Source organism: Hyaena hyaena, unplaced genomic scaffold (assembly GCF_003009895.1).
Source record: "Hyaena hyaena isolate Hyena2069 unplaced genomic scaffold, ASM300989v1 scaffold_14, whole genome shotgun sequence".
NCBI classification, from domain to species: Eukaryota; Metazoa; Chordata; class Mammalia; order Carnivora; family Hyaenidae; genus Hyaena; species Hyaena hyaena.
In genome coordinates this window covers 1,065,119-1,079,230 of record NW_024080646.1, presented here as the reverse complement: position 1 = coordinate 1,079,230, position 14,112 = coordinate 1,065,119, and the positions used below count along the sequence as shown (strand labels likewise).

General features: G+C 35.0%; 1 protein-coding gene across 1 annotated transcript in view; it reads left to right on the top strand.

Moving 5' to 3' along the window:
- Window positions 1–14,112, top strand: part of TAF4B (TATA-box binding protein associated factor 4b) — a 113,509-nt gene that overhangs the window by 79,614 nt on the left and 19,783 nt on the right. Inside the window, exon 14 of the mRNA XM_039217551.1 lies at window positions 3,906–4,016. Coding sequence (XP_039073482.1) covers window positions 3,906–4,016 — 111 coding nt within the window. The remainder of the gene's footprint in view (window positions 1–3,905; window positions 4,017–14,112) is intronic.

The window sequence follows — 14,112 nt, the reverse complement described above, 5'->3', positions numbered from 1 at the left end:
GTGTCAGATGAAGGAAAAAGAATAGAATCTTTTGCAAACAGACCTAGTCTTAAAAAAATTGCTTAAGGAAATTGAAGTTCTTCAGAATGATGTGAAAATGATACCAAAGGGAAACTTTAAACATTAGGAATGAAGAAAGAGCAACAGAAATGGTATATAGTCTGCTTTTAAGCTTTTTAAAATACTGAAAATAAAAATTCTAACATTGTCGGGGATTTTCAGTGTATACATAAGTAATATATAAGACCATTATAACATAGTATGGAGAGTAAAAGGACATAAAGTATCTATATTCCACTTGAAGTGGTAAAGTATTGATTCTGAGTAGACTGAAATTTTAAGTAAGTATACTGTGATTTCTAAAGTCACCACTAAAAGAAAATTTTAAAAAAACTTAGGGATATAGTAAAAAACAATAGATAAAATGAAATATTTAAAGTTCACATAACCCAAAAGAAGTAGGAAAAGGGAAACAAATGAAAAACAGAATGAACAAACAGAAAAGAAATAATACAATGGTAGACCTAAATCCAACAATGTCTAAGTCATTCTGTTAAATGTAAATGGTTTAAAATACCAGTTAAAAGATAGAGATTGTTAGAATAAATTTCAAAACCATGACTAAATCATATCTGTTTACAAAGAAACTCATTTCAAATGTAATGATGTAGGTAAAAGTAAAAGGATAGGAAGAATGCTTATGTTAGAGAAGAAGAAAGGTCTTCTTTCTTCATCAGTAATCTAAGCTCTACCCTAAGAAATTGGGAAAAGAAGAGCAATATACACCCAAAGCAAGCAGAAGGTAAATAATAAAGATAAAAGCAGAAACCGATGGCTTTGAAAACAGAAGGAAAAACTAGAGAAAATAAAACCAAAAGCTAGTTCTTTCATCACAAAATTGATAAATCTCTAGTTAGACTGGAAAGAAAAGAGATGTAAATCACCAATATCAGGAACAAAGAGAAAAATCACTACAGACCCTGTAGATGTCAGAAGGATAAGAGAATACAAAAGAACAACTCTATGCAAGTAGTTTCACAACTTAGATGAAACAACCAGTTTTTTGAAAAGCATCAGCTATCAAAACTTAGCCATGTGATGTAGCTAACCTCAGTAGTTTTGTAATTAATAAAGTCAATTTATAGTTAAAACCTTTCAGTTGAAGAAATCTCCAGCCATATATCATTTTACTTAGTAAATTCTTCCAAAAATTTATAGAAGAATTAATACCATGTCTCCACAATTTCTTTCAGAAGACAGAAAAGTTAGGTACTCTTCCAATTCATTATAGGAGACAAACATTATCCTGATAACTAACCAGAAAAACATTACAAAATAGGAAAACATTTCAGTATCCTTTGTTAGCATAGTTGTAAACATCTTCATCAAAATATTAGCAAATCAAATCTAGCAATGTATAAAAATAATATATCATGACCAAGTGGAATTTACCCCAGGAATGCACTGCTCTATTAATAATAAAAAATCAGTGAATATAATCTACCATATTAACAGTCTAAGAAAGATCATATCAATGAATGCAAAAATACATTAGATAGATTTCAATATGTATTAATAAGAATAACTCTCAAGAATCTAGGAATGAAGGGACTTCCTCAGTCTGATAAAGTACGGCTATTAAAACCCTACTATTAACATTATTCTTAATGATGAAATGACTGAATGCTTTCTTCCAGAGATTAGGAAAAAGGCAAGAATGTCTGTTTTCATCACTATTGCTCAGTGTTATATTGCCCATACAGTAAGGCAACAAAAAGAAAACTAGAGAAATTAAATAGTGTGGACTTTTTTTGTTCTCTGAACCATGTCTTTTGTAGTGCAAATGTTTCTAATGTGTGTGAAGTTTAATTTGTCAGTTTCTTTCTTTTTTTAATGGCCCTCTTTGGGTGTCATGTCTTAAGACATGTGAGATTTCAGAAAACCAAAGTATACTTTGCAGAATGAGAGAAAATGTTTTACTACATAGGTAGGGAAATTTGATGACAGAGGTCAATTTAAAAACTTTGTTGTGACTATTTTGCAGATGCTAATTTTCTCCAGGGAAAGATTCAAAAAATATAGCTTGTTGTTTGATTTGTGCTCTAGGGTAGATTAACTAAAATTGCATTTTGTCATCTAGAAGTTTCAGATTATGACAGCACCAGACTCTGAAACTATATTTTATTTAAAAGGCCAGCATCAACAAAAGGTAGTTTACAACTCCTGAAAACAGTTTTCTAGCAATTTATATACGTGTAAACCTGCAATTTAAAAGAAGGATTTCTTCCCTGTAATTTGTGAAAAGCAAATGGAGAATGGTTCTTAATTTTTTTTTAAGTTGTGTTTTCTGCTTTACTAAAGATTCAGTTGCCAATTGTTTTTAGTCTTTCCTCTAATATTATAAAATAATCTGAAGTGATCTTTACTTTGTTATCTCCTAAGAGTGCCTATTTCACCACAGACTTTACTGTTTTCATGCTTGCTCTTTTTTTAATATGTTCAAAATTTGGTCAAGTCTCTTTAAAAAAATTATCTTTGATGTTTATTTTTGCAAGAGACAGAGGGCAAGAGGGGAGGGACAGACAGAGAAGGAAACACAGAATCTGAAGCAGGCTCCAGGCTCTGAGCTGTCAGCACAGAGCCTGATGCTGACCTTGAACTCATGAACCATGAGATCATGACCTGAGCTGAAGTCTAAAACTTAACCGACTAGCCACCCAGACACCTTGGTCAATTTTTGTTTAAAGAATATTCATTGTAGGGTTCCTCAACAGGTTACTTTCAGTTGGCTGTCTTGAAGCCTGGTGTTGTTTGAATATTTGTCTAGCAACCAGTGACAGGTTCTTTCTTCCTTTTTCTCCATAGTAATAAGATTTTGATGGTAATTGAACATTTTTCCTCTTCTGGAGAAGCTTAAGGACCTGTGAAATGATGTTTTATTTTAACTTGGTTATCTTTTTCTTTCCTTTTTTTTTTAAAGGAATACCATTTGACACCTGCCTTAGTGAAATGATACTATGGCTTCATGCATTTATTTACAGTTCTAAGTCTTATTTATCTGTCTTATTATGGGGCATCTTTCATGAGTGTCTCTGTATAGTTTAGTATCCACATACTAAATAATTGTATCTTCCATATTTGGGTATTCTGGGTTAATTATGATAAAAACTCCACAGCAAAACAGTACTTTCAATTTTTGGCATGAAGATAAATGTAGAGTAAATCCATGTGAAAGAGTGAGAAGGCTTGTAATAAGAACACTTGGCTCTGAGTTCTGTTTCTACCACTTATTATTTATGTGACCTTTATGAAATTTGTCTAAGCTCTTAGAGCATGTCTTCCTTAGGGGAAAAAAATGAATACATATATATAACTTTCATATACTGTTATAATTAACACATACTTTTTAATGTGGGTGTTAGAGTTAAATGAGTAAATTTTTAAGGAAGTAGTTCATAAATCATACAGCATAGAACTGTTTCCTATAATTTACAAAAACTGTCTTTATTTTCAAGTAACTTTTTTTATTTTGAAAAAAATTGACTGTATTGTGGCCAGTTTCTGGCCAATTTACTGTTTAATTTATTCTTCAGGCATTTCTTACCTGTGATTAAACTAGGGAGAGATTAAGCACTAGATGCCTTTTTATTCCTTGTTTTTCTTCTATTAATATACTTCTTCTTTACCTAAATTCTGCCTCTTAGTTGAGAGATTCAAAGAGTTTGTTAGAGTAAAGGTATCGAGAAATGATGTGCTCTTGTCTGTTAGGGGAATTTATTATTCATTTTATACTGTAACTTATTTGGTAAAGAACACGTAATAGGCTTAATGATCAGTTTCTCCCCCCACCCCCCTGAACATGACTGTGAAAACACTGACCTTTTTTTTTTTATTCCATCTTCTAGTTACAACAGTTGGAGCTTGCTCAGATACAACATAGAGATGCCAACCTCACAGCTCTTGCGGCTATCGGACCAAGAAAGAAGAGACCACTAGAATCTGGGTCTGGAAGTGAGGTATCAAAGTAATGTTTGTTATTTTATTTTTCATGTCAAGAAAGCAAGCCAAAAGGAAACAAAGACATGCAGATAGTTTACCCTACCTTACATGCTGGTGCTACCAAATACTTGTTAAAACTCTCCTTTGCCTATTTTATAAAATCTTAATTTTTCCCGTTTTTTTTTTTTTTAAGGATATATATCACCTTGAACTTTACTTCTCTTGATTACTTATTTTATACTTCTTCCTGTTCCCCATCCACCCACCCCCATCTCTACTCATACTTAGTCGTATTATCTCAGTTTTTATTTCTGTGCATTCTTTCCAGTGGTCTTAGATAATCCTTTTCCTACTGTATATCTATCTTTTTTTTTTTTTAAGTTTTTGAAAATATTTATTTACTTTTGAGAGAGAGAAAGAGACTGCATGAGTGGGGAAGGAGCCGAGAGAGAGGGAGATAGATGATGTGAAGCAGGGTCTGCAGTGACAGCAGAGAGCCAGATGTGGAGATTGAACTCATAAACTATGAGATCATGACCTGAACTGAAGTAAGATGTTCAACCAGTTGAGCCACCCAGGCATCCCCAGCTCATATCTTAAGATCAAATCTGCCCTCATTATTTCTTCCATGAACCCCAACTACTCATTCCTTCATTGACTTCTCCTTGTCTCAGTACATAATTTGTTTGCATGGCAAATTCTTCTCTGTTGCTTATATGATGCATATTTTTTCTTTGCAAGATTTGAAACTTTTTGAACAGGACTATAATCCTATTCATTTGTATTCCTCCACAGAAGTAGGCACTTATATACTCAATAAAAATTGTTAATTATTTGATTAGCACCAGGTAGGGATCCAACTTCCATCTCTAGAGCAATTATTTGACATAATGTTAGACTTGTGGGTCAGTCATCAGGTTAAGATAGAGGAACCGTCAGAACACTGAGATAGGGTCAGCAGTAGGAGAGCCACGGTGCATCTGCTCTGCTCTGTACAGTTTCAGTGTGTGCTTTGAGACCAGCTCCTCCTTAGCATACACTTTGAACATTGACAGTTCCTGAATTAATGACAGTCATCTCAGTAGAGGAAGGATTTAAAAAATCTAGTTGTTTTTCATTATAAATATAATGAATGTGATATGTTCCCAGGTCCCCCAAAAAACCTCAGTTTAAAAAATGTTTGAAAAATAAGTGATTCTCCTCAAAGAGGTCTAGTTCCTCACCTCCTGCCCAGCCAGATGAAACCATTATTAAGATTTTCACGTAGCCTTCTAGAAATTTGTTGCGAATATGGACATGTATTTTATGGGTGTTCACAAATCCACATACTTGATTTTGTTTTTACTTAATTGTGATCAAACTATACCTGTTGTTCTGCCCTTGATGTTTTTTCCCTTTTTCTGTAATCTTCCTCACACAATTGACCTCCATACTTTTTAAAGGTATAGGACATTGCTATGTTTAGATAAATATAATTTACTCAACCCATTCTGTAATGGAAATTTGGGGTTTTTCCAGGACGTTCTTATACTTACATTGTATAATGTAACTGGAAGCTAAATTCCTAAAACTGGAACTCCTGGTTTAAAGGCTGTGTATAACATGAAAAACTTTAGGGAAAAAGTCAAACACACAAAGAATAGTATAATGAATCCCTATATGCCCACCACTCTGGTACACCTACTATTAGTTTACACCAAGTCTTATTTATAAATATCTGTACCAACTTTCTAAGCTTATTTATTTATTTTGAGAGAGGGTATGCATGGGCGTTGAGAGGGAGGGGCAGAGAGAGAGAGGGAGAGAGAGAATCCCAAGCAGGCCCCACACTGTCAGCATAGAGCCTGGAGTGGGGCTTAAACCATGAACCATGAGATCATGACCTGAGCTGAAATCAGGAGTCAGGTACTTAACCAACTGAGCTACCCAGGTGCCCCTTTCTCAGGTTATTTTAAAGTCATTTCTAGACTCAGTATCATTTTGTCCGTAAAATTATTGTTAATTTATTGTTAATAATTATAGTTATTATTATTGGTTGCTTTTGATTTTTGTTAAATATCTTAAAATGACCCTCTGAATAAGTTGTATCAGTTTTTAAATCCACTAGTGCCTCTTTTCCCACACTGTCATTAACACTGCGGATTATCTTGCCCTTAGATGGTTGAAAATGCAATTTTTAATAGAGTATTTAAATTACAAATAAAGTTGACCAATTTTTTCCTATGTATATTAGCACTTTCAGTTTACTTTTTTTTAACTGAGTTATGTTTTTCAGTTGATTAAGAAAATGGAACACACCACACCCCTCCATGTAGACCCCTTTCCAGTTTATCTAGGCTTTCCTCTTGTAAAGGTTTTTATTTTCCTAAAACAAAAAATCTTTTGAGTTTTTGTGTTCTGGCTTTCCATTCTATTTGTCAGGGCCTCTCTTAATTAGAATTATGTGTTAATGCATTTATTTCACCTTTTAAGTACAAATCTTTGAGTCATTCAGAATTTCTTTAGAGTGGGAATTAAGATATGGCTTTAGCTTTATTCCCTTCTTCCTTTATTCTCCCGCAGGCTCACAAATTGCCAACACTATTTACTCACTAATTCTTTCCCCACTGATTTGAAGCGCTACCTTTGTCACACAAATTTAGTATTGAATCCAAATTCCCATATGTGTTTGGACCTGTTTCTGTGTACTGTGATCCAGTGCCATCTAAGACCAATTTTTGTGATGAAAATGTTCTATCCACGCTGTCTTGGATGGCTACATACAGTCGCTGAGCAATTGAACTGTGGCCACTGATTGAGGAAATAAAACTTTAATTTTTAATTCTATTGATATATATTTACGTATTACTACAAAATATTTTTTCCCATCCTAACCGTTTTAAACAGTTCTGTAGTGTTAAGCATATTCAATTTGTTGTGCAACATATCTACAGAACTCTGGTTTTGTGAAACTGAAACTCTACCCATTAACAACTCCCCCTTTTCCCCACAGCCCCTAATAACTACCAGTCCACTTTGATTCTATGAAATTGACTACTTAGATACCTCATGTAAGTGGGATCATACAGTATTCATATTTTTGTTACTGAAATTTGTATTTCATTTCACTTAGCATAATGTCCTCAAGGTTGCACATCTTAATGTACTTAAAAATATGATAGGGATGCCTGGGTGGCTCAGTCAGTTAAGCGTCAGACAGCTCAGGCTGTGATTTCACGGTTTGTGAGTTCAAGCCCCACATCGGGCTCTGTGCTGACAGCTCAGAGCCTGGACCCTGCCTCAGATTCTGTGTCTCCCTCTCTCTCTGCCCCTCACCCACTCTCTCTCTCTCCCCCACTCCTTTCTCTCTTTCTCTCAAAAATAAATAAACATTAAAAAAATTAAAAAATAAAAATCTGGTAAAACTAGTCCAGTGGAGAGTTTTAATGTTTTTATTATTTCTCTACCACAAGATGACCCACTGCCCTTTATTTTTGATCTCTTTGTATATGAATGTGTTTAAATAATTTATTAAAACTGGGGCATGCTATTTCATCAGGAAGCATATTCCAATAAATATGACTTAGTTAGCATACTTGTTTCCTTGTTGCAAGAACAGTTATTTATAATTTTTTTCCCCATCCACGGAGTTATTTATACATCCTTTGGGAAAGAGCTATAGAGATATCTAAGTTCCTACCCTTACTTTCTGTTAGTATTATACAGTAAATTCTATATTACAGTGCATGGGGCAAGTATACATACTTTGAACTGAGACAGATCTGGGTTTGGTTCTTTACTCTGTTAAGTTTTATAATTTTTGACAACTTCTTTACACACAGTAACTCAATTTTCCCCACTTACAAAATGGGTATAATACCTGCCTGTAATGTTTTAAGGATTGGATTCTGCAAAGTGTTTAGCTAGTTTCTGGCCTCAAGAATAGGCTTAATTAATTACCATTGTTGTCATCATAGTAATAATACCATTATTTTAGCTATTAATCGTATTTTATAAGTAGTCTTAATGATCCATAGTGAATTTAAAATGTTAACCATTAATCTCCTCAGAGCTTTGCTTCTTTATCTCATTTGAGTTTGTCACAAATTATAAAAGCAAAACATTCTCTGGTGTACAATAATCAGAGACTTTTAGGTGTTTTTTTCTTTTACTATATGTTCATATTTGAGAAAGATCATAGGTTAGGGGGCAGGGAGAAATGTATTTTTGGTGTTCAGAGATAAAAACTATATTATTTATCTATTGGCATTAAAATGCAAAATTATTTTTTAAATTTCAAAACAGATGTGTCATAACTTGGATATAAATATATTGAATAGTGTGTTTGCTGGGCACCTCTTTAGTTTTGAGAATTTAGGTGTGTGTATTTTCCCCTGTATTTCTTGGGCTTTAAGCTTAGGTAGTTGTCTATTTTACTGTATTATGTAACAGTACTTTAATGCCAACCTAAATTGAAAATACCATTTCTTTAATGAGCTGATGACATTTTAGTATAATACTTATTTTGATATTAGCTTGAAGACTATTTTCTTTTTGGTTGATTTTTTTTATTTATGTTTTAATTTTAAAGGCTATTTTCTTTTAAAAATAAAAAACTGGGGAAATGATGTTTAAGTTTATTGCTGATTTATTTGCCCTTCCAGTAACTTCAATTGCATTAATTGGAATTACTTTTTAAAAAATTTTAATGTTTGTTTATTTTTGAGAAAGAGAGACACAGAGAATGAGCAGGGGAGAGGCAGAGAGAGAAGGAGACACAGAATCTGAAGCAGGCTCCAGGCTCTGAGCGAACAGCACAGAGCCCAGAACGGGGCTCAAACCATGAACCACAGCCTGAGCCGAGGTTGGACGCTTAACTGACTGAACCACCCAGGTGCCCCTAATTGGAATTATTTAAAATTGTTTATTCACTTGCCTTATTCCTTCAGAAATCCTGCAAAAATTTTGCATAAAACTATATTTTTAATATTCTATACCTTGGAAACTGAGGCTTTACTTTTTGTCTTCTTTATAGATGGGAACCTAAAATCTTACCTGTTTGTTTTAAATTGGTTAGAATAAGCATATGATCCCAGAGGGAAGTGAGGTAGAGTCTGGTTCTTTGAAGAATAACTCCTTAGTTTAAATGCAGGGGTTTTTTGGTCTACTAAAAATACAGAAAGCTAAGCTTACTAGTACCTTTCACATTCATAGATTATCGCTTTTGTTAAAAATAAATCAACAATAATAATACATTTGGAGAAATTAGTTTTGGCCTTTTGTCCATTAGTATTTTTTGTTATGTAAAATATAGCAAAATTATCTCTTATCCTTAAAAAGATTTGTACAACTTCTATATTAAACTGCCCCCTTATAGATTTACATTTAATATTCTCTTCTAGAAGTCCTTTCTTTCCTTTTTTCCCCCCTCTTCTTTAAGTCTCAAAAAAAAGTTGAATAGCATCAGCTACTGTTTTCTTGTGTTACTCTGACAAAAAGCAATAAGTACCAGTTATCATTTTGAATCAGATGTTTATACTATAAACCTGTCAGCCTTAAAAGGGAAGGGAAAATACTCTGGTTTCTCTTCAGATCATGTAAATCGTTCGCCTTTTACTAAAAATGGAGGGAAATAGGGGTGTCTGGGTGGCTCAGTCAGTTAAGTGTCCAACTTTGGCTCAGGTCACGATCTCATGGCTAGTGAGTTCAAGCCCCATGTCCGGCTCTTTGCTGACATCTCAGAGCCTGGAGCCTGTTTCAGATCTCTCTCTGCTCCTCCCCTGCTTGTGTTCTTTCTCTTTCTCTCTCTCTCTCTCTCTCTCTCTCTCTCTCAAAGAATAAATAAACATTAAAAAAAGAAAATTTTAAGGGAGGGAAATAGTTAAACTTACTGCTTGGGAATACTTGAATTTGTCCTTAATTTACTGCTGTGGTTTGAAGTTTTACGTGTGTGTGTGGCTGTGTGTATATTTGCATATATATCTATGTATTTATATATACACATATATGCATAAATATGAAATTAGTTTTTAAATTAATATAGGCTTTACAGATACTTATACAGTAAATTAGAACCTACTTTAAGGTTTAGAGTGTTTGCATGTTCGTATTGCTTATGTATATTGCGTCAATCATGTGTTCGGGGTCCTTTGGAATGTTAAGACATTAATAACTGTACTTCCTGTGTTAATTTTAGATCCTTGGATTAGAAAGGATCTTTATTAACAATACTTTCAAATAGTTCACGTAACTTATTAATGATCCAACATTGATAACAATATTTCTTCATTTTTGTTGAATATAAAGATAGGTGTTATTTTGACTTTATATCTTAAAAATCACATCATTACACATAAAAGCAATTTTGGAGCTATGAAAGTACAAATTTTAGAATTTCAACGTGCAGTTTTACTCTCAGTGCTTTTTTTTGCAAGCATAAATAAATGAGTCCTCCTGAGAACATTTAATTATTCAATTGGCTTGAAATTGCTGATATTTCTTACAAAATTAAGTGGTTTTGCTACCAAATCAGCTACATGGTGCTTATAGTATCGATGTGTCTAGTATATGTGGCTTAAAATAGTGTTCATTTGTTAACCAGAATGAAGAAATTATCAAGTGGATAGTGTATGTTTGCTCTGCCTTGAAGCAGGCTAGAATGCTACCCTGTAAGATTTAACTCTTGTGGGGGCGCCTGGGTAGTTCAGTTAAGCCTCCGACTCTTGGTTTCAGCTCAGGTCATGATCCCAAGGTTCCTGGGATCAGGCCCCACACTGACAGTGCAGAGCCTGCTGAGGTCTCTCTCTCTTTCTCTTTCTCTCTTTCTGCCCCCCCCCACTCTCTCTCCCCCCACTCCCTCTCTCTCCCTCCCTCTTTCTCCCCCCCTTTCCTCCCTCTCCCCCCTTCTGTCCCCCCTTACTCCCTCCCGTTTCCCTCTCCCCCTCCCTTCCTCCCTCCCGTCTCTCTCTCCCCCTCTCTTTCTGCTCCTCCTCCCCAACCCTCATGCATTCTCTCTTTTTCAAAATGAATAAATAAACTTAAAAAAAATGTTTCGACTCCTACGCATGAGAGAAGAAAGGGCTTTTGCGAAACTTTGCTTAGCAATAAATTAGAAAGTTTGAAATCAAAAATAAGTTTTTTGACATGAAAGGGCACTGCTTTATGTTCTTGAGGGGCACAGGTAGTGCCATTCTTTACTATCATTCTTTTTTGCCAGGCTACAGGGGAACCATAACTTTCTGAAGTGTACATTGTTATCTATTATGGATGACTTAGTAGAGATTTAAACATGCTTATTGTCATCTAACACTTGCTATAAATATCACATAGTTTCACTGGAATTTGGAGCATGTTATTACTTTAAATAAAGAAGTAGGTCCTTATATTTTGAGGTCTATTTTTAAAATGTTACTTAATTCACACTTCCATAAGCAGATCTGCCTCTTTTTCATAAATAACTTAAACATAAATCTAAATCGTAGTTGAATCTTTTAAATATTCAGAGATATAAAGGTTGACTCTGTCAGCTATGTTCAGGGACTTCATGCAAAATATGTTGAAGTGCACAATATGGATTTATCTTTTCCTTCTTCCTAAATTTCCCTTAAATATTAGTAAAGGAGTGAAAACATAAATACACAAGAATAAAGAAGAGAGGAAAAAGCAGCAATAAAAGTATTTAGTAATATTTGAATTGAAATTCACTAGAGACTAGAGACATTCTTTCTAAAAATAAATAAATAAATAAATAATAACTAAGAGAAGAGACCTTAAACTTAAATATTAATATGAACATGTTGTCAAGGATAAGCAGATATGTAAGGGAAACCTCTTACATGAAAGATTAAAAGGAGAATGTGGAAGAAAAGGTATGAAGCAGTAGGAAACTAGAAAAAATGTGAAAAGAAACAGAGTGTTTTCCAAAAATAACACAAGAATATAAAGCTGTTTTTAGCAATGACCAGAGAAAATGGAAGACCCTTGGAAATTGAAAGTATGAGAGCAGAAATAAGCAATGATAGCAAGGGTCAGAAGTTAAAACTTAGGTCAGATACAAACAAGTATTTTTTTTTAAAGAAGACAAAGATGATATGGTGGATTTGTATTATGTCAAATTTGGTAAGCTGGAGCTGCATTTCCCAGAATTCCTTTTCTTGCATGGCTCCCGGTTACTGTGGGCAATGAGGCATTTTGGTTTTGCAAGGTGAGAAGTGAGACTGCGGCCACATTCTTACTCTCAGAAGGTCAGTGTGGGCACCCTGGGAGCTACTGCAGCTCACAAATGTTCTTGGCGTGAGAGAGCTGTAAGGCTCCTCAGCTTCCCCAATTTCCTCTCCATCAGCTTCTTTAAACCCTGGACCAGGCCCAGACCCAGACAGAATCAGCAGCTGAACATAAACTGACCAGGCTCACCATTACTTAAGGCCAAATCTCCATTTTAAGTGCCGTATTCTCTAGCATTCCTAGTGTTCTCTGTTCAAATGCTAACTGTTAAAGATACCTGTATCATAATTAATTGTAGAGGAACAGGAACATAATGATGGGTTCCTAAATTAGTTCTAGGTTTTCCAGAATTGGCTCTTGGGCCTAATTGTATTTAAAAGCATTAATGGCCCTGTTTCAAGTGGCAGAGGGGACACTCATGATCCATGGCATACTATAGCAAAGCAGTTACTTTATCAGCTGTAGACACTAGTAATCAAGTGCCCATAGAAGGTAAGGCTGGGGGAGACCCAAGTATTTACAGCCACAGAACATCTTAACATGAAAATAAGAATAATGGGATAGGTTGGTCCCTTCAAACTGTATTGGGGAACCGAGGAGAGGAAAAGGCTTTAGATTCTGAGCTCAGAATCCACATAAGGGAGTGAAATCCTCTATGATTGCTGTAAAAGAAACCTCCATCTCTCATAGCCAAAGGCAGAGATTTCGGAAAACCAAACCCAAAGTGTAGTCCTTCAGGTGGCTGAGTTACAATACAAACTGAACTTCTAGTTTCGTAGTCTCTTGTGTTAAGGTTATGTAGGGAAAGAATAGAAAACTGAAAATTGGGGTGGGGAATATGGGCAGATTCCAATGAAGCTGGGTACCTTGGATTCCTTAATTTTGCCTAACCACCACCTTTACCATTCCTACCTCTGTCTGAGGGAGGTTAGTCTCCTGAGGAATCTGTTATGGCTTGCCTAAGGTAAGTGCCTTTTAAGAGACTGCTGATCTCCTTTAGGACTTACTCTCACCACCTCTCCTTGCTTTTATACCTCTGTAACCCCACTTAACTTCCCCAGGGCATGAGGTACTTACTAAATGTTACCCTTGAGGCCATGTGATACACACTAAAAGAAATGAATGATTTTGCTTGCAATTACCTGGGGAATGGTGTGGGAGTGGAATAGAGCAGAAGGAATATAAAATTAAATCAGGCTGAATTTATTGATAAGGGCTCACTAAACAGATTCCAGATCAAAGGTATTAGGTCAGAGGGCTCTAAGTGGTTCTAACAGTTTGCTTGGTCCGTTGACTAAAGACTACACTAACAGGTGGTAAAGTTGAGATAGATGCTAGAACTTCATATACTGTAGAGGAAGTTATCCAAAGGTGTAAGGAGATTAGAATGCTAGAGTAGGTTTTTCATTAATGAAAAAAACAAAAACAAAAAACAAACTTGACCACACATGTTCCCTGGGTGAGTCTAGAGAACGCTCTGTTTCTCAGAGCTCTGAGAAATCCATTCAGGAGGAAAGAAAGCCACATCCTTGAAAAGCTCTTTTGGCTGTTTTTTGTTGTTGTTGTTTAAGCTGTTAATGACAGGATAACTATTGCCATCAAATTAGAATCCTTGAATTATTCAGGAGTAATGGAATCCCAGGTGACAGCAACAAGTACTGGCACTTAATTGCAAAAGACAAAGGGTGAGGGTGTGGTTACTATAACGGTCAGGAAAGCCAAAGTAGTAATCAGAGAATTCTGAGTTGCAGAGATCTTTGGCATGGTCAAATTGATTGTAGTATCTGTACAACTGAGACAGATGGGAAACCTTATGAATTATTCATTGATGTCTATATGCAGAAGAGTTCTAGACCTGGGGAACAGAAGTGTGACTTGAAAGACCTCAACAGAGTTTTATAACTGCTCAAC